The 20532-nt window shown below is 35.0% G+C and overlaps 1 protein-coding gene across 2 annotated transcripts in view; it reads right to left on the bottom strand.

The window, feature by feature from the left end:
- Positions 1-20532, bottom strand: part of TBC1D32 (TBC1 domain family member 32) — a 175936-nt gene that overhangs the window by 145614 nt on the left and 9790 nt on the right. For both annotated transcript variants that reach the window (XM_043963629.1, XM_043963628.1), the window contains exons 3-6: positions 18031-18192; positions 14334-14511; positions 9904-9972; positions 3834-3959 (exon numbers count right to left, since the gene is read on the bottom strand). In XM_043963629.1, coding sequence (XP_043819564.1) covers positions 3834-3959; positions 9904-9972; positions 14334-14511; positions 18031-18192 — 535 coding nt within the window. The remainder of the gene's footprint in view (positions 1-3833; positions 3960-9903; positions 9973-14333; positions 14512-18030; positions 18193-20532) is intronic.

A 20532-nucleotide genomic window follows, 5' to 3' on the forward strand; every position in this document is an offset into this window, starting at 1 on the left:
ACCCTCTGGTGTTTGAAATATTGAAGTGCATTTAAGTAATGGCCAATTAAACAGCTTTTCTTCCTTATAAAAATTTTTACAAAGTAACAATAGTTCAAAAAATTGTGTCACTATCTAACTGAAAGTCTACAAGATACAGCTATTTGTCTTCGTTGCATTATATCATAACTCTATATGGATATGAGTATTAGCGAAATAACAAAACAGATTGGAGTATTTAGGCAGTCAGCTATGACTTGGGATAATGGGTTCTATTCCCAGCTGTGTTACTAGTTAACTGTGTAACTCTGCACAAGTCAATTGACCTCACTATGCAGACCGAGTCTCCTCATCTGTAAAATGAGGCAAAATCACAAAGATCATTTCCAGCTCTAATATTCTATTCTATCCTGTCGAAATTTACCCAAAATATTCTATAGAATTAAAAGCAAGCTTTAGCACAATAACACATGAACTGTTTTTAAAAAAGATATAATTTACAGAAAATAAACCAAATAATTATTTGAAAGGCTTTACTGAAAAGCAATGAACTATACAAACCATTATTATTATTATTTTTAAATTTACTTGCTAGAAACCATCCACCTAACACAAGCTTTAATACTGCGCAGTGGTTGGCAATCAACAAGGAATTTTTAAACTCTTAGTGCCAGGTACGAAGCTAAGCCTGGGAAACAAAGAAAGACAAAAACAAACAAAAAACCCTTATCAACTCACTATCCCACTCTCCACAGTGGATCTTCAAAATTTTTCATTCCACTTCAAATACACATACAATTATGAACCCTCTCCTGTAATACCGCCAACCTCTCCCTAAGAACACTGTTTTGTATTTTGCAGAAAACAATTAGGCTTTTTGCCCTGAGCTCCCTCTTCTCTTCTCTTTCTTGTCTCATATCACTCAGATGCTGTTTGCCACTCTCTCTTCCTTTACTCTGTCCTCACACAAGGAGGTGGACTTTATCCTTGACAAGGCTCAACCCTTCACCTAGACAAGCAATCCCATCTCATCCCATCTACTCTAACATCTGTCATCCCCATATGATCTCTTACCTTCAAGCTCTTCCTGTCTCCTTGCCTACTGCCTACAAATATCCTCATGTACTCCACCATCATCAAAAAATTGTCACTTGATCCTTCTATCCCAGCTAAACTATCACTCCATGTGTCTTCTGCCCTTTGGCTAATTTCTTAGAGAAGGTCATCTTAATTAGGTGTCTCTACTTCTCCTTTCACTCACTCTCTTAACCCCTTAACCCCCTGCAATCAGGCACATTCTGCTGAAACTGCTCTTGCCAAAATTACGAATGACCTCCTAATGATCAAGTTTACACAGATTAGTTCATTTGATCCTAACAACTATGTGAATGCTATTATTATCATTCCTATTGTACAGCTGAGGGAACCGAGGCAATCACAGATTAGTTAATTTGCCCAGCGTCATCAAAATCACTAAGTGTATGAAAGTAGATTTAAATTCAAGTCTTCCTCATTCCAGGTCCAGAACTCAACCCACTTGCCTCACAACTGGAGAGACAACATGTAAGCAGCTAGATGGAACAGTGGATAGAGCATTGGTCCTGAGTTTGGGAGGAACTGAGTACAAATCTCACCTCAGACACTCACTAGCTGTGTGGCCCCGGGAAAGTCACTTAACCTCAACTGCCTTAAACATCGGGGCCACCTCCAGTTTTCCTGATATGTATCTTGCCACTTGACCCAGTGAGACTGGTGACTTTCCAGAGCCCTCCCTCAAATCCAATTCAGTGCAAGTCATAATATCACCTTGATATCATGGTCCCATTCAAGAAAGAAGGACAAAAAACAACTAAGAACTAAGGGTATTTAAAATGTAAAGGGGAGATGTAAGTAGCTGGAAGTGGTGGGGAAGGGAAAGGGAAAGGCCTCCTTTAGAAAGTTGGCTTTAAGCCAGATTTTGAAGGAAGCCAGGGAAACTAAGTGAAGCAGGTTGAAGGGCCAGAGAATCCCTGGCAAGTGAGACAACTAGTACAAAGACATAGAGATGGATTACCATGTTCAAGGAAATGTATGTTGGTTAGTGTAGCTGGTATGTAGAGTGTGTAGAAAAGAGCAAAGTGTAAAAAGACTGGAAGGATAAAAAGATATTCTATTCAAATGCTGAATAGAAACATTTATATTGGGTCTTGGAGTTAATATTGAACTTCTAGAGCTCAGTAAAATAAGATAAAGGGGGAAGGAGAATTAATTTGGGCAGACCAGCACTTTCAAAAAATCACTGGGGGGCAGCTAGGTGACACAGTGGATAAAGCACTGGCCCTGGATTCAGGAGGACCTGAGTTCAAATCCAGCCTCATACACTTGACACTAGCTGTGTGACCCTGGGCAAGTCACTTAACCCTCATTGCCCCACAAAAAAAAAAAAAAAATCACTGGAAGCTGAGGAGATGATGGATTGGAGTGGAGAGAGGCCAGAGCCACAGAAACCAGTAAGTACTCAATAAATGTTTTTCTATTTCATTTCATCCCAAGATGTTCATAAAACTTTGTAAACAAATTGAAATGTTTTCTCTGACATAATTAGGGAAATTTTCTATTTTTTAAATTATCTTCAGATGATTGCTAATACTTTGGCTTTAAATTTACCCACTACTATCCATCCAGCTTCTGTGTCGAATAATAGAAATGCCACATTTATCTAGTGATTTACAATTTACAACATACTTTCTTCACAAATACCTTATGTATGATGCATACTTTACAGAAAAAGAAACTGAATATCAGAGAGATTAAGTAATTTGACCAAAAATGAACTAGTATTAGAAGAATAAGAAGTAGGACACTAATTGAAGTTTCTTAACTTTTCAATATACTGGGAAATGATCTCTGGGGAAAAAAAGTATATTAAAAATCCTAACTAGAAAAAATTGATGAATTCTAATTTATCACTCTTTCTCACTCATTTTTTAAGACTTTAGCACCTGTAACTACATAAATCTGCTAGATGCAAATAATTTTACTTAAAGCAAGAGAATAACAAAGATATTTGGCTATATCATAACATAATAAAAAAGTTAATCTTAAAATTCTGATTAAATTGTGTGTTATTAGAGGCATAAGGGTGCTAGATGGTACAACTAGTAAACAGAAAACTGAACCTGGAGTCAGAAAGGCCTGAGTCCCATCCAGTCTCAGACATTTACTAGCTAGGTAGCCCCAGGCAATTTACTTTACTTTTGTCTACTTCAGTGTTCTCATATGAATAATGAGGATAACAATAGCACATACTTCCTAAGTTGCTATGAAGATAAAATAGCATATTTTTAAAGCTTTTTGCAAAATTTAAAGTGTAAGGGCGGCTAGGTGGAGCAGTGGATAAAGCACTGGCCCTGAATTCAGGAGTTCCTTACTGGCTGTGTGACCCTGGGCAAGTCACTTAACCCCCACTGCCCCACAAAAAAAAAAAATTTAAAGTGTATATAAATGTTAACTATTCTTTCATTATCATCATTAAGATATATATTTAGGAAGACATAGCATTGCAAAAACAAAACAAAACTGTGAAACTTTGTTCAGCATTTTAACCATTTGAATAACAAATCCCACTATTTAACTCAAGATATACAACAAAGGTTTTAATCTAATCACAAAATTCAAAGACAATTCTTAATTTAAACTAAATTGTTGATTCAAATTTTTTTTTGATTCAAAATTCTAAAATGCAGAAAACAATTCATTTTTCTGAGCGATTCATTTGTAGAAACAAATGCCATAAATATAGAAAAATGAAATATAGTTTTTTACATAATAAAGGGACTTATCTTTAACATTTCTATAAGTCAATGGCTCCTTACATTAAATGCAGGATCAGGATCTGCAAGAGACACTGTAAGTTTTTCACAAAGAGTAGTCCAGTTTTCACAATTTAATACATCAGAAGGAGGAGCAGAGCACAATGTTTGCATTGCTTCAAGTCGCACCTGTGACAGCAGAAAAAAAAAAAAGAAATCTACACATTATATTAACATAAACCATTGGCATATGGCCAGTAAAATAAGTAACCTTTAATAAACTACTGAACAGTTGAGCCTGAATAATTAATTTAGAATTTACTATAAAAGAAATAGGATCTTCCTTTAAATGCTAAATCTTGAAAGTCAGGTTCTTATACATAGTAGTAGGCATTAAAAAAAAAAAAGTAAAGGCATCCTAATAGTAAAGCAAGAGGAACTTCTTAATTAGAAATCAAGAGTACTAAAGTCATCTAAACTATGGACTACAATTAAAATCAGCTCTAACTTTTCCCCAAGAAAGGATGGAGAGGGGAAGGAGGGCAGAAAAGGTTAGCTACAACTTAAAAAACTGAGTTTATGGCCTTTCACAAAACATTTACCACTAAATTTGCCCCTACTCTGAATCCACTGGAAATGGTGGCATTCAAATGGTGGAAGCATGAGCAAAGTGAAATGTATCCCCACTCATTGAACAATCCTCCTTCCACTTTAGCCTCAACACAAAGCATATGGCAAGTCTAAGAATTATTTCAAATTCTTTTTCAACTAAAATAAGGCTTTGAAAAAAAACAGTAAAATTCACAAGTTTTTAAAGTTTGACAGTGTCCTACAATTAAAAAGTGTCAGTCTTCCTAAAATTTTGTTTGATTCGTAAATGGGGGAAAAAATTCTGAAACGTATTTTGTGGCTTAACTCCAATATTCCTTGGAATGAAGGGAGTAAGAAAAGTCCAATTAACTTTAAAGTTTCCCTCTTCTCCCCGCAAAACATGATTAAGCAGGGGAAATCTGGCAATGTCTGGGAGTGAAAAGTTCTAGTCAAACACTGCTCTATCTTCACGTCAAAAACTGTAAAATAGAAGCAAAATTAAATAGAACAACAAAAAGGAAGAAAATTCTTGTAAGGTAAAGTCTTTTAATAGCATCATTATACCATCAGATCCATGTTCCACACATACATAAAGTATTGGTTAATTTGATTTTTTTGGCTTAATTAAACAAAATTACCTATATCAAAAATTTAAAAGGTGAATTCCTATCCAAAGAAAGGAAAAAAAAAAGTTGTGCAATTATATGCCAATAAAACTGATCATATAAATGAAATACTTTGAAAAAATAAATTTAAATGCCCAAATCAACAGAATATGAGAGTATTTATTTAAATAATCCAACTTCAAAAATAATCAACTTGATAAGCAAAAAAGCAAGTCAATAAGCAATTATTTTAGAACCTACTATGTGCCAGACACTATACAAGGTACTAGGGATGCAAAGAGAGGCAAAAAACGGTCCCTACTGTGAGTGAGATTTTCCCTATCCCTTACTTAAAAGAGATTCATCATAGTTATAAGGGATTGGGTTAAGATAATAATCAATATATTAACTAAAAATTGTGATTTATTATTTTTAGATATTATTATATAGAGATTACATAAGGTCAAAAGGTTAAGTCTTTCCTCATATTTCCTAATTTTCCAATGTCAAGCATTAGGTAATATCATAAGATCTAGTAGTCAGCAATGCTATATTTTAATAATCACAAGTGACATACTTTCCTTTAAGAGTTCACGCTGCTGACCAGTGGCCTAACAATGATCCACCCTATTGTTATCATAATGCTGACATTTATAGTCATTTAGGTAGTTCCTCATATTTCCTAAGAATATGATTTAATTTTAGAAGAACAACTAATGATAAAATACTGTACAAGTGTAACTTTTGGAAGGGTGTATAAGCCCATGGATTTTGTAATTCTGGGTCTTTCAGGTCCAATGCCTGGATGACCGGCTTTATTGGGAGACTAAAACTCTCAATAAACCTATTGGCTTTGTTGGGGGACCAACCCTCTCTCAATAAACCTATTTGCTTCAGCCTGGAAACGTTGTTGTTTTTGTTCTGCCATCGGACTTAAAAATTTCCCCAACACTACATTCAAGGAGCTCATAATCTAATATGGAAGAATACATGCAAACAAGCATGTACAAACAAGCTATATACAGAATAATTAAGAAATAAATAAAAGAGGAAAGACACGAGCAATAAGAAAGGTTGGGAAAGGCTTCCTATGGAATATAAAGTTTTAGTTGAAAAATGAAGAAAGATAGGGAAGCTACTGAGGTAGAAATGAGAAGGGAGAGCATTCCAGGCATGGGAGATAGAAAAAGTGTTCAGTGAAGAGAAGGAATATCGTGTTTATGGAAGAGTAATGAGCAAGTATCACTGGAGAGAAAAGTATGTCGTAGGCAATAAGGTGTGAGAAGACTAAAAAGGAGTCGGGGGAGAGAGGTCAAAGAGGGGGAGACTGTAAAGAACATTGAATACTGAATAAAAGACTGTTTTGATGCTGGAAGTGATAGGAAGCCATTGAAGTTTATTGAGTAGGGGGTGACATGATCAGACCTATTCTTTAGGAAAAACATTTTAGGAGCCAAATGGAGGATGAATTGGAGCAAGAAGAGACTTCAGGCAGCCAGGCAGGCAGACCTACCAACAGGCTACTGCACAAGCCAAGTATGAAGTGATAAGGGCCTATATCAGAGTGGTGGTAGTGGCAAAGAAGAAAAGGGGATATGTTCAACAGATGTTGAAAGTAAAATTAACAGGGCTTGGAAATAAATTGGATATGGAGGATGAGAGAGAGAGAGAGAGAGAGAAGTCAAGGATGATACCTAGGTTGCAAACTTGAGGAAGTAGGAGGGCTGTGGTTTCCTTGACAGCAATAATAAAGTTAGGTGGGAGGTAGGGTTTAGGAGTTCAGTTTTGGACAAGTTGAGTTTAATATGTCTACAGAGCATTCAGTTCAAGATGTTTAAAAGGAAATTGAAGATCTGAGATTGGAAATCTGCAGTGAGACTGGAGCAAGATGAGACTGGGGCAGGATAATTGGAATTGAGAATCATTGGCATACAGATGATAATGGATGAGATCACCAAGTGAAATAATATAGAAGGAGAAGACAGCCCAGGACAGAACCCTCTAAAACACTTAAGATTAAAAGGCATGATCTGGATAAAGATCCAGAAAAGGAAACAGAGGAGTGGTCTTGATAGGTAAGAAGAGAACCAGGAAAGAATGATGTTCTAAAAAATTAGAGGGAAAGGAATATCATGGAGAAAGGGGTAATCAATAGTGGGATACACTGGGAGAAGGGGGAACAAGTAGAATGGGCAAAATTTCCTCACAGAAAAAAGTACACAAGGAAGAGCTTTTGCAGTACAGGGGGAAAACGGGGAACATGGCAGGCAATGCTTGAATATCACTCTCATTAGAACTGGTTCAAAGAAGGAAGAATTTATATACACAGTTGTGTACAGAACTAGAACTTACCCAATAGGGAAACAGAAGGGGAAGAGGATTATAGAAAGGGGGTGGGAGATGATTAAAGGGAGGGCAGATTAAGAAAGGCAATGGTTAGAAACAAAATAGACTTTTGAGCAGGGACAGGATAAAAAAGAGTGAAGAAGAAACAGAAGAAAATGAAATGGAGGGAAATAGTCATCATAACTGTGAATGTGAATGGGATGAGCTTACCCTTAAAACAGGAGACAGAAGAATGGATAAGAAAGCAGAATCCAACAATATGTTGTCTACAAGAGACACACTTGAAACAGAAAGACACATACAGAGTTAAAATAAAGGGCTGGAGCAGAATCTAATATGTTTCAGTGTAAGCAAAAATAAATGCAGGGGTAGCAATTAAGATCTCGGACAAAACAAAGGCAAAGATAAACCCAATTAAAAGGGATAATCAGCGTAACTATATTTTGTTAAAAGGTACTATAGACAATGAAATAACATCAAAAAATTTTACAGCAAGTCTCTCTGATAAAGACTTCATTTCTCAAGTATATATTGAGTATAGAACAAAGTCAACCTTATAAAAATAAAAGATATTCCCCAACTGATAAATGGTCAAAGGAAATAAAGAGGCAATGTTCAGAAGAAGAAATCAAACTATCTACAGTCACATAAAAAAGGATCTAAGTCAATATTGATTAGAGAAAGGCAAATTAAAACAACTCTGAAGTACCACCTCATACCTATCAAAAATGAATCCAAGAAGTAAGACTGTACACTAATGAACTGTTGGTGGACTAGTGAACTGGCCTGACAATTTTGGAGAACAATTTGGAACCAGGTATAAAGGACTATAAAACTGTGCATACTCTTCGACTCAGCAATACCATTACTAGGTGTGTATTCAAAACAAATCAAAGAAAAATGAAAAAGAAATATGAGTACAAAAATATTTATAGAAACTCTTTTTGTGGTGGCAAAGAATTGGAAATTGAAGGGATGCTCATCAATTGAGGAATGGCTAAACAAGTTGTGGCATATGACTGTGATAGAGTACTATCATGCTGTGGGAAATGATGAGGGGCATGGTTTCATAAAAAAATGGCAAGACCTATATGAACAAAGTAAAGTGAGAAGAACTGGAAGATCACTGTACACAATAACAGCAACACTATAATAATGATCAGCTGTGAAAGAGTGGGCTACTCTGATCAAGGATCCAAGACAATTATAAAGCACTAATGATGAAAAAATGCTATCCACTTCCAGAGAGAGAACTTTGAGTGTATGAATCTTAGTGCAAATTGAAGTATCATTTTTTACTTTATTCTTTTTGCTTTTAAAAAATAAAGTTAATAGGGAAATATGTTTTGCATGATTTCATGTGTATTTCATGTGATCTATTACTTGCCTTCTCAGTGACTGGGGGAGATAGCAGGAGGGAAGGAGAGAATTTGGAACTCAAAATTTAAAAAGAGGGGCAGCTAGATGGCACAGTGGATAGAGCACCGGCCCTGGAGTCAGGAGTACCTGAGTTCAAATCCGGCCTCAGACACCTAACACTTACTAGCTGTGTGACCCTGGGCAAGTCACTTAACCCCAATTGCCTCACTTTTTAAAAAAAAAAAAAGAAAGGAAAAAAAATTTAAAAAGAAAAGAATGTTTAAAATAATTTTTTAAAAGAGAAATGTGCACTGGCAAATTCATGAGACCTATAGAATGAATAACACTGTCCTTTAATCAATCTATTGTATTAAAAGAAACATTCCAATGAGCTGGGAAAGAAATAGTTGCAAGAGCTATATGTAGCTAAGATCTTTGGATAAGCAAGAGAGAAACTAATGGTAAAGGTAAACTCTTCTTGGTGGGGAACTACGAATATGAAACATTGCATATACTATCATAACTTGGTATGTGTACTAATTACTTTTCTTGAACTACTTTTTTCTTTTATTAGCAAGTAGTTGCAAAAAAAAAAAAAAGGACTACAGTTCAGAAGAGAGATTAGTTGTGGTTATATAAATTGGCAGTCGTGCACAGACATGAAAAAAACAAAAAAAAAAGCTTCTGAGAACCCCCAGGTAGAGAACGTACAGAGAGGAGTTTCTTTTTTTCTTATTAATTCTCTAACATACACTTTCTGCTTCTCTGAGGCTTCATCAGACTTCCAGGGAGGTCCATGGCACAAAAAACAGTTAAGAACTCCTGACTTAAAACACCAACAGTGAAGCAATTCCATTTCTCTAGTAGTATGCCCACTTGTTGCTCATTCAATAAAAATCTCAAATTTAGATTATTTTTTACAAGGGATGGTTTTCAGGGAGGGAAGGAGGAGGAATATACTAATTAAGGTAACATTAAAATATTTACATACAAATGTATATATAAATAATGTAAGCCTACTTTTCTGAAACCTATTATTTCTTTCTAAGAAACTGACTTAAATACCCTAATGATCTTAATTTGAATGCAGACACATCTGATAAGAAAAATTAGAGCTGGTCAGTCTAGGGTTAGTTATGATGCTAAATTACTATCTTGCTTTTATCATTTCTATAACTCATTATTAATAGAGGATATATAAAAAAAGGTTCATGTTTTTCCTTTAAACATACCTCTTTAGGTTGCCCAGGGTCCAGTTGGTCTAAAATTAATTGCAGTTTTCCTTGACTGAATTTGTAACTCTGAAAAACATATTAAACATGAAAAAATTTCATTTATTTAGTATCCTCATAATCAGTGCTTTAAAGACTAGAGTTTCTAGGCATAAAATGAAGTAGGAAAAAAAAGAAGAATGAGCTATCTTTATTTCCACAGGCAGACAACTGAGAAGTTCATGGAGCACTGTTTCATCGTGCATATGAATATCATCGTTTTATAGTGTTTTTTTAAAATTATAGTATGTTGAAAGCTAGGAAGAGAAGATGATTTCTGTGATACAAATGAGAAACTACTTAAGAAAATAGCTGAAATCAAAACAGGTACGTTTCTAGACATTTCTAGAGTTGTTTTGTTTTTGTTTTTGTTTTTGGTGGTGGTGGTGGTGGCTGCAATGGTATACGTTATCAATCCTTTATTTGTCGATTTATTTCCATTATCTCTCCCACACTGTGATAACTAAAATTCCTTAGAGAAAGGGTGGTCATCAAAAGACAGGTTTATAGTAGACCACAAGCACTTTAAAAGCAGGCCTACTAGGTTCAAATCATGCCTCTGACACTAGTGTATGACCCAAGGTAAGTCACTTAACCTCTCTAGGTCTGTTTTCTCACTTGTAAAATGGTGGTGGTGGGGGGTGGGGGGTGGAAAAGTACAAAAGATGTACTCTGAGGTCCTTCCTATCTCTAAATCTATTAACTCTAAAGACCTGGATAGAGGAGAGGAGTGGGAAAAGTGAGTCAAAGATGAGACTGCATACCTGAGTAATTGGAAGGATGGTGGTACACTCCAGAAAAATAGGGAAATTTAGAGGAAGGATAGATTAGAGGGTAGTAGAGTTCCAATTTGGACATGTAGGAATTTGGGTGCCTACAAAACACCTGAGTGAAGATGCCTAGCATATGTAGTTGGTAATAAAGGACTATAGTTCAGAAGAGAGATTAATTTTGGTTAGATAAATTGGCAGTCATATGGACGGAAATGATAAATGAACCCAGAAAATCTTCTGAGATTACGAAGGTGGTGGTGATTTTTTTTGTCCTTCATTCTCAAAGCAGACTATGACATCAGAGTAATGTCATTACTTGCACTGAATTGGATGTAAGTAAGGGAGGGCTATGCGATATCACCAACCTCACTCTCTCCTCCAGAACTACCTGGGTCCAGTAGCAAGATATGTATCAGGACAACTGGAGATGGCCCCAGATGTTTTCAAGGTAATAGGGATTAAGTGATTTGCCCAGGGTCACACAGGTAGTAATTGTCTGAGGGGAGATTTGAACTCAAGTCCTCCTGACTACATGGGCCATTGCTTTATCCAGTGTGCCACCTAACTGCTCCAGATCACCAAAGTAGAGAACATATAGAAAGGAATTTCTTCTTTTCTTATTAATTCTGTAACATATACTTTCTGCTTCTCTGAGGCTTCACCAGATTTCCTGAGAGGTCCATGATATAAAAACAGTTAAGAACCCCTGATTTAAAACACCAATAGTGAAGCACTTCAATTTCTCTAGTAGTATACCCACTTGTTCATTCAATAAGAATCTCAAAATTTGATTATTTTCAGTTAACTTAATGAATATCATAGATCTGGAAGGAAAGGACCTTAGAAGTCATTTAGCTGAACTATCTCATTTTACAAAGGAGGTAACTGAGGTCCAGATGACACAGGTAGCTGAGTCAGGATTTTAACTCAGGTCCTGTGATTCCAAAAACAGTATGCAATCTACTGCACCAAACTGTCTAAAAGTTGATTCTTGGCATCTTTTGCTCCTTTTTCAGTACCTGTCTAATATTACTGCAGAACTGAAAGGGTTCACACGGGGCTGAGTGTGATTTTGTATTCTTCTTGCCATGGCCAAAGAACTATCACCAAGTGGAAAATCTGCTGGTGATGAACCTCTCTATGATTATCCAGACTGGTCTTCAGAAAGCAGACATAGTCTACTGCCTAGGTCATAATCAAAGCTTTTCCAGCATGACAGAATTTGCCAAGATTTAAGTTCTGCTGGTATAGACTTCAAGAATTCTGGGTCAAGTGCATACAATGGCAAGACATTAGAGCAGAAATCTGTGAATAGGGAGACCATAAATAAAAATCCAATCACACAATTATGCTTTCTTCCTCCTAATAAGAACAGATTCGATAACAATTTAACATTCAAATATACATCTTGAAACAATGCTGAGGGTAACATGACAAGGAAAACGGTTTCATTAAATAATTAATGTACTTAATGAACATTTGTTCACTTGTCTGAATATAGTATCAGACTATAAATGTTGAAATTCAACTTGCTTTGACTAGCACATCATAAAATACTATACACATAGGAATTACTCATGAAGAGAATGCAATGATTATGGCAGACAATATAAAAAGAGGAAAATAATTGGCCAGCATAGACATCCATAATTAATAGTTCTTGGATCTAAAAGAGTTCAGCTTTGAACTTTATTTTATTTTTTGGAGACTGGTTCTCCCTACCTTGCACAGACTACATGTGCAGTAGCCACTCAAGGGCCTAACACCGCTGTCCATCAACATGGGAGTTTTTGCTTGCTCTATTTCTGCCTTGGGATGGTTTCTCCCTGCTTTGGCAGCATGGTGGTCTTCTGCTCCTAAAGGTTCACTATATTGGTGACTTAGCCTAGAGACCCAATTGGTTTTAACACTACTGCAGCTCAGCACTGCTAATTCATATAATTCACCAGTCTCAGTAGGGACTATAGGCATGTGCTACCACAACTAGCCCCATTAAAGCTTCTCACTTACCTAAAGAATCAAAATATGTTCTGTTCAGCCCTAGTACTATTTAAAACTTATTCATAAAGAATAGAGTGTATAATCTTTTTTGGACTCAATTACTTCATTTCAACATGAGATGAGGAATATTCTCATAACCATTAACTTGAATTGTTTCAGGAATCCAACTATTCTCCAATTGTGAATATCTATCGCTACCATGATTCATTTGAACAAGGAAGCTCTCCAATATTGGAGATTTTGCAATTTGAAATTTTTATGATTTGCTTTACAATCTTATAAACTACTTAAAACATGACAATTTAAAAAGGTAAAGATACTTATTACCATGTTTTTTTCTTAATACCATTTATGTAAGGAATGTTACGTGTAAAATTAAATGTGGTTGCCTTATTTCTGTCCCAAGTATAGGGAAAATTAGTTCTCACAGGAAAGAAGTTTTAGGTATAAACCGTCTAATCACATAATTATCACCTTCATCTCAATAAGAATAGACTCAAAAACAATTGAAGAGTCAAATATCTATGTGAAAAATATGGTAAGGGTCACATGATGAGCAAGATACTATTTTAGTCATTATCTTCAATCCTGTAACCCTGCCAACCCCAAAAAAGAATTACACTTCAGATATTGTATAACTACTGTTAAATTCACAGAAAAAGAAAAAGACGATCATCAGTAAGGTCAAATTCTTTAGAATTAATACCAGAAAATGCATATACTTAGAGTACTCACTCTATGCCCCACCCCAACCAGCTTCCACATACCTAATGGGGCACAAACTCACAGGCTTGGGCAGCCTAGCCCAAGGTTATAATCTCACTGCTGCAGTGACTTTGCACTTCTATGCCCCATAATCATGCAGAAAGACATTGTTTAAGCCCAGAATGTGGAGAAATTTAGCAAAATGAAAAAGTATAACCACCTGGCTCCAGGGCACAGGTTACAAAGAAGCAATATAAAAAATATAGTACTGGTCTTGGATTGTTAGGGTAAAACTGCCTAGGGATGGCATATGGTAGTGTTGAAAAAAGGAGTACTTAAAAGAAATCAAGTAAAAAGCCTAATCAAGATGAAAAATGTGAGAATGTGTAACTAACTTATCTACTCTGTATATAGATTATGCCTTAAAATTCTCTCAACCAATAGTAAAATATTTTGTTTACTAAAAATAGCTTCTGCATTTGCTCTACTGAGGTGGACTGTACAGGGGAAGAGTACTATGGGGGTAGAACTAGGAATCCCAGTGTCAATATACTATTTTAGCCTCATTTAATACAAGATTTCTCCAGTCTCAAACAGGTTCTTTCCATCCACCATGCCTAAATTGTAAGCAAACCTTATTATTTTAGCTATGAATTCAAGTTTTTAAAGATTAAGGCTTAAATTCCAGCCCCTCATCTTTTAGTTTCAATCTAGCTAGATATTAAATTCTGCCTTGGTTCTGATCTAATTCTCACAGTGGTGATTCTGTTGTTTGCAGGGTAGCCACGAGAATCTGGATATTTTTGGTACCTACAAAACTTAATAATATTTATAGTTTCTATTAATCATAGTTTTACTGTCTATATGAAGTCCAACACTGATTTCAAAGCAGGAATGCAAAACTAAACACACCTGATTGAACGAAGAATCACTGTCAGAACAATTGTCTGTGCAATAATTACTGCATTTCTCCTTTACAGTTTTCTTCTGTATCTCCTTATTTCGTATCTGGTCCTCTTCAAATTTGTTAATTAAAGATTCCACCACAACCATCATTACATTCTTCAGGGAATGCATCATTTCTTTGTACCTGTAAAGTAAAGCAATCTATTATTATTTTTCTTAAAGAGTGAAGACCATTAAAGAAGTGGATCAAATGAAAAACTATAAACAATATATTTATTTCAAAGTATTTTTATTTCACTTAATATAAAAACTGATTAAAATGCTTTCAGAAATGAAAAAAATTGAAGGAGTCGGGAATAAATTGCAATTACTTTGATTTCTCTAAAAAAGGAAAGTTGGTATTGGCAGCAATCACAGATATATTTTATAATTAGCAAGAAATCAGAAGTGGTGTGTAATCAATCTATGTTTTGTCTGGCTTCACAGAAAAGAACAAATTTCATAGATTTCTGGCACGGGTGCTGCTGAAAGACAACTGAAAATTACTGGTGCTTGCTCCCATTCCTGTGTTTTTTCTTTCTGCCCTTTTTCTTTCTTACTTGTTCCTTTCTATCAGCTCCTTTTCTTTTACCTTTCCCCTGAGTCCTTCTGCCCTATTATTTATGTTTCTTAAGGATTCACAATCACAGGATAATAACTGATCTAATGTAAATATAAGCAAAGTTATCAATCAAGGAAGTCAAGGAGAGACTAGATGACTCTTTGTCAGGAATGCTGTAGAAAGGAGGATGCAGTGGATAGCCTGTGAGGTCTTTTCAATCTCTTAAAGCCTATAATTAATTAACATATAAACTTAGTTTCTCTATGTAGTTGGTGAAGACTTTAAAATTATTCATATTAATAGGGTGAAAGGAAGCAAAGAAACCTATGGAAATACAGTTATAAAATTTTAGAGCTCTACAGCACCTCAGAGATCACCTAGTGCAATGCTTTTATTTTATACATGAGGAAAATCTCTACTTTAAATAAACATGCTGGAAAATTTAATTATATGTACTGCATGCATAAGTAGAAGCATGAGTGTGAATGAATGTGCAAAGTGATATGTCAGTACTGTTCAAACTCTAAAGGATCAAAGTTTGTCATACACAAGAAAAGGAAACTAGACCTAAAATACAGGAAAGCCTAAATAAGGTCTATGTAGAGTGATGGAATAACTCAGGTATTGATAAAATAGCTGACTAAGGTGAAACAAAACAGTCTTTATGTCCTTGTTTGCCTGAACTACCTAAGGTTTCTCAAGTATGAAGTGACTAAGTATTTCAAAATCTAAGATTGGGAGTCTGATTAAGATACAAAGAAAAATTGGTAGTAGGAGTTCAGGCAGATCTTAAGGGGAGGAAGGAAGCAAATAACCTTTAATGAAAGTAGAAGGCAAAAAAAAAGCAACAGTATCTGAAATCCTCAGGCAATTGAAATCTTTTTAGACTTTGTAAAGCTCTTTTCACATAAAACCTTTAAAACCTGTGCTTCTAATAAAAAACAAAATAGTAATCTGATTCCCTCCTCTTCTCTTCCTTTTCTTTTTCTGAAGGTAGTGTCAGAAATGGCCTTCAAGAAGATACTGGGGAAAGGGGAGAGGATCTAACCCTGAATAAATGAGTTGCCCAAATTAGAATGTATAAACACCCTTTACAAATTTAGGGCAAAGCTAATAAAAAAAAATCCAGAAAAGGAAACAGGATAGGGTATATTCCTCCAAATCCAAGGGGGAAAAAACTAAGGAAAAAAAGATACATATACTAAATAAAACACAAAACAAACAAAAATTATAATTTTAGTTATAACTTCCCTAATGACTATGTGGCGTTAACCCAAGAAATGAAATATGCAAATCGGTGAATTCTAAGTTCAAAGAGCTACCTGCAAAAAAATTGAATGGCTTATTCACAGTTGAACAATAATTTTCTATCAATACTGAAAATAACTCTGAAATCTTGATTTCACCCTGTAATTAGCTATTAAAAGTGTAAAAAATTTAACTAATAAAATGTTTTTATCATTTCATTTAGAACTATATTCTAACTAATATTGATTGAAATAGATTGCTCGGAAAGGACATCACTTTTTTCCCCCATGTCCACAAAAGCTCAGTTGGGGACAAAAAAAAGAAAGAAAATTCACATTCTAAAATGTCTATCTCAATATTTTTAATATTTTTACTCCCAATGAAACTACACTATTACAGTCCTCTGTATTATTCAATTAGACTAATTTTTTTGTTTGTTGTTTTGTTTGTTACAGGGCTATGAGGGTTAAGTGACTTGCCCAAAGTCACACAACTAGTGTCAAGTATCTGAGGCTGGATTTGAACTCAGGTCCTCCTGAATCCAGGGCCAGTGCTTTATCCACTGTGCCACCTAGCTGCCCCTCAATTAGACTATTAAAAAAATTTAGGTCTTCCTAACTCCAGGCCTGGTATTCTTTGTAGTGTTCAGGATAAGTTCTTGACTTCACTCTATTTCTACCCTCTAGCCCAACCTTTACATTGTTGTCAAAATGAAATTCATTATTTATACCTATGGACATGTAACTCCTCCACTCAAAAAACTCTATGGTCAATCAAAATTCTACTTCACTCAATGTCTTCTTAGCTGAGAGTCCAGTCAGAAATAAAGCTCCTCCCCACTGAGGCCATGTGGCTTCAACAAGCAAGACCCAGTCTTTGGTCTCTTCATTTGTTATTTTCTATTCCAGGTGAAGAAAATGGAGACTCTTAACCTCAGAATTTTCAGAAGTAAGGAGAGCAAGCCACAGAAATTGAGGAGCCATAGTCCAGACAAGGGTTTGCAACCAGCACATCATAGAGGCACAAGGAACATGGAGTGACTGCTGGAGATTCAGGTCATTAGCAGCTAAATAGAGGATTCTATCTGAAATCATGCAGCATCTATACTCGATGCATAATAGGAACTGAGCCTATTCCCTCCCATAAAATCTAAAGTATAAAGGAGACTAAATATCTGAGATATTTGAGAAAACATTTGTACACTTCTCCTTGCTATACATCACTAAAGTAAATATCACATTGTAAAGAATTTTTTAAAAATTAACTAACTCCTGCCTTCCCTATCCATCCCCAAATAACACTCATCATTTAAATGATCCTTTTGGCACAGAATTATGTTCTTACTCTTATTTTTTTCTCCATTTGTACATAAATCTCATATACCCAAAATAAGGTCACTGAGAACAAGGACCATGCCATTTATTGATTTTGCATTCCTTAGACTTCTCAGGATCACATTAGGCATATTTTAAGCACTCAAAAATACTAGCTGATTTGTAGACTAGAATCCACATTAGCATTTGGTGAAACATCTAAATGGTGGCAAAGCACTTCAATGACTATCTTCTGCAAACTAAAAATGGGGACAAGTCTTATAAAGGAGATTCCTTTCTCAAAGTCTTTCTAAAACAAACAAACAAAAACCAGAAAATCTATATGCCAACAAAATTAATATTGCTGTTTAGTGGAATTTATATTGATATAGTTGGAAATGGTTCTTTCTATTTGAATAACAGCTAAAGCTTTTGGTTGTACATATTTATTGAAACCATAAGTGAAATTAAACATAATTATGTTAGCAAATGACACATAGGAGAACAAACACCTTTCAAACATTAATGTAAGCATACTCACTCTTTTGATTCCTGGGTTACTTTAGTAACATGTTGAACAAGAGTATCATAGCCAGGTCCTTCAGCTTCATTCTGATCTGAGGTACATTTTTCCATTTCTTCCTCAATCATAGCCCCCAGAGTACTGTATATATATTGTCTGAGATATTTCACAAATTCATAGCTGAAACAAAAATTAAAAACTACTATGTCTTATGCCTTATTTTAACTGCTATTACCAAAAAAAGTAATTTTAAAGTTATAGAGGGTTCAGTTTTATATTACTTCAGGATTCTAGTTCCTCTACTATATGCTACATAAGGTAGTATATAAAAAACTCGCCTCAGAATCAGCAAAATCTGGGTTCAAGTCTCAACTGTGTGACTCTAGACAAGTCACTTAACCTTTCAATACTCTAAGCAACTTCCTAAGACCATGAAATTGCATAGAACGTGCCAACTTTCAGTACTAAAAGTGTTTTCTCATCCAGAGTTCCCTACAATAATGAAATCACAGGTTTAGTCATCACCACCTCACAATGTTAAGCAAGAAAAGAATATATTTATGTGGTGCTTTTTGGTTATAAAGCTCTTTCACATACATTATCTCATTTGCTATTAACAGGATATTGAGTAATTTAAATTTTTCCCCTAAATCATCTTCCAGAGATTACCCTTTAAAGACAAATTGGAAAAAAAAAGTAATTTCAGAAAATAGAAAATGTTTCCAGAGCCTTTTTATATTATTAGTCTATCATATGTTAAACTTGCACTAGCTGAGAAATAATTAAATGTTTTCATGATTTTTCAAATTGATGATAAGAAAAGGAATGAAACCAAATTAAAATAGTAAGCAACATGAGAAATGATAAAGAACACAAAAAGGTTAAGATTAGAAAATTAGTGAATATAGTAAGATGAAAAGATTTCTTTCTACAGAGAATTTAAAGTAAGGTTCTGGGTTTGTTTTTGTTTTTGTTTTTTTCAGCAGTGGTAGTAGGCATAGACCCTGGTTTGTTTTTGTTTGCTTTTTTTTTTGTTTTAAACAGTGTAAGAAAATCTCAATGTGGAAAATCCCTCCAGCAAGGCAGATCAGCAGGTCTAATCACTTTTGGTCTTCAACAGTTGACTTGTTACCAGGGTACTGATGGGTTAAGTGATTAGTCCACAGTCACACAACTACTATGGGACAAATGCAGTACCTGAATCTAGATCTTCCCAATTTCAAGACTACCCCTCTAGCCACCATGCCACATGGTTTTTCATCTATGGAATATGCATGAAGATAGGCTTCTCATAAAGAACTAAGCCCTGTGCTCTGGCTACTCAAGCAAGACATGTAATTGAGAACCAAGAGACCTTAAAAATTTTATAGTAGAATTAATCTGAATTAGTGAGATTTTACTAGAATTTTTTTCTGATAACTCATTTCTTAAAATAAAGGAAACATTAATTTAATATTATTAAAAACTGACCATTGAAAATATTCATGCTTTAATGCTATTTATGTGATTTGGAGCAAGTCATTTTACTTATCTGCAATTCATATCTCATATTCTTTCTGACCCTTAAGCCCTGAGAGTAAGAGGATAGTAACTTTTCTTTCCTTTTCCTTTTAGAGCCACTTATAGCTCTAAATTCTAGATTCGGTACATTCTCATTTTTCATGAAGACTTCTGAATTTTGCTGCTAGATTAATCCTTCTATATATGGAGACTATTAACTCTGGAAAGATCTCTTATGATTCTAAAGTCTACTTTCTTTAACCTGACATTCAAAAGTCCTACCATATACTGACCCCATTTGATACACTCAACATGGATCATTGGCTTCAGAATCCCTGATTCCATATCTGGTCCAAACCCTTGAGATGTTCATGATTTTGCAATAATTTAAAGTACCTTTATTCATTCAAAAAGAAATGTTTAATGAGCACCTAATTTGTACAAGAATCTGTACTGGGCACGATGCAGATGTAGGTAAAATAAGATATGCATAACATAAGATATGCATAATAAACTACAATGTGAGGGAGAAGGTGAACATGCAAAAAGAGTTGTAAACTGCTATGAGAATTGATGCCATCACCCTGGCCTAAAGCCTTATCTCTTAAACCTCTCCATTGTTTCTTTCTACCCTCCACTGATTTCTGAATTTTGCTGCTAGATTAATCTTTCTATATATGGAGACTATTAACTCTGGAAGGATCTCTTATGATTCTAAAGTCTACTTTCTTTAACCTGACATTCAAAAGTCCTACCATATACTGACCCCATTTGATACACTCAACATGGATCATTGGCTTCAGAATCCCTGATTCCATATCTGGTCCAAACCCTTGAGATGTTCATGATTTTGCAATAATTTAAAGTACCTTTATTCATTCAATAATAAATGTTTAATGAGCACCTAATTTGTACAAGAATCTGTACTGGGCACTATGCAGATGTAGGTAAAATAAGATAGGCATAATATAAGATATGCATAATAAACTACAATATGAGGGAGAAGGTGAACATGCAAAA

This window comes from Dromiciops gliroides, chromosome 4 (assembly GCF_019393635.1).
Source record: "Dromiciops gliroides isolate mDroGli1 chromosome 4, mDroGli1.pri, whole genome shotgun sequence".
In the NCBI taxonomy this organism is placed as follows: Eukaryota; Metazoa; Chordata; class Mammalia; order Microbiotheria; family Microbiotheriidae; genus Dromiciops; species Dromiciops gliroides.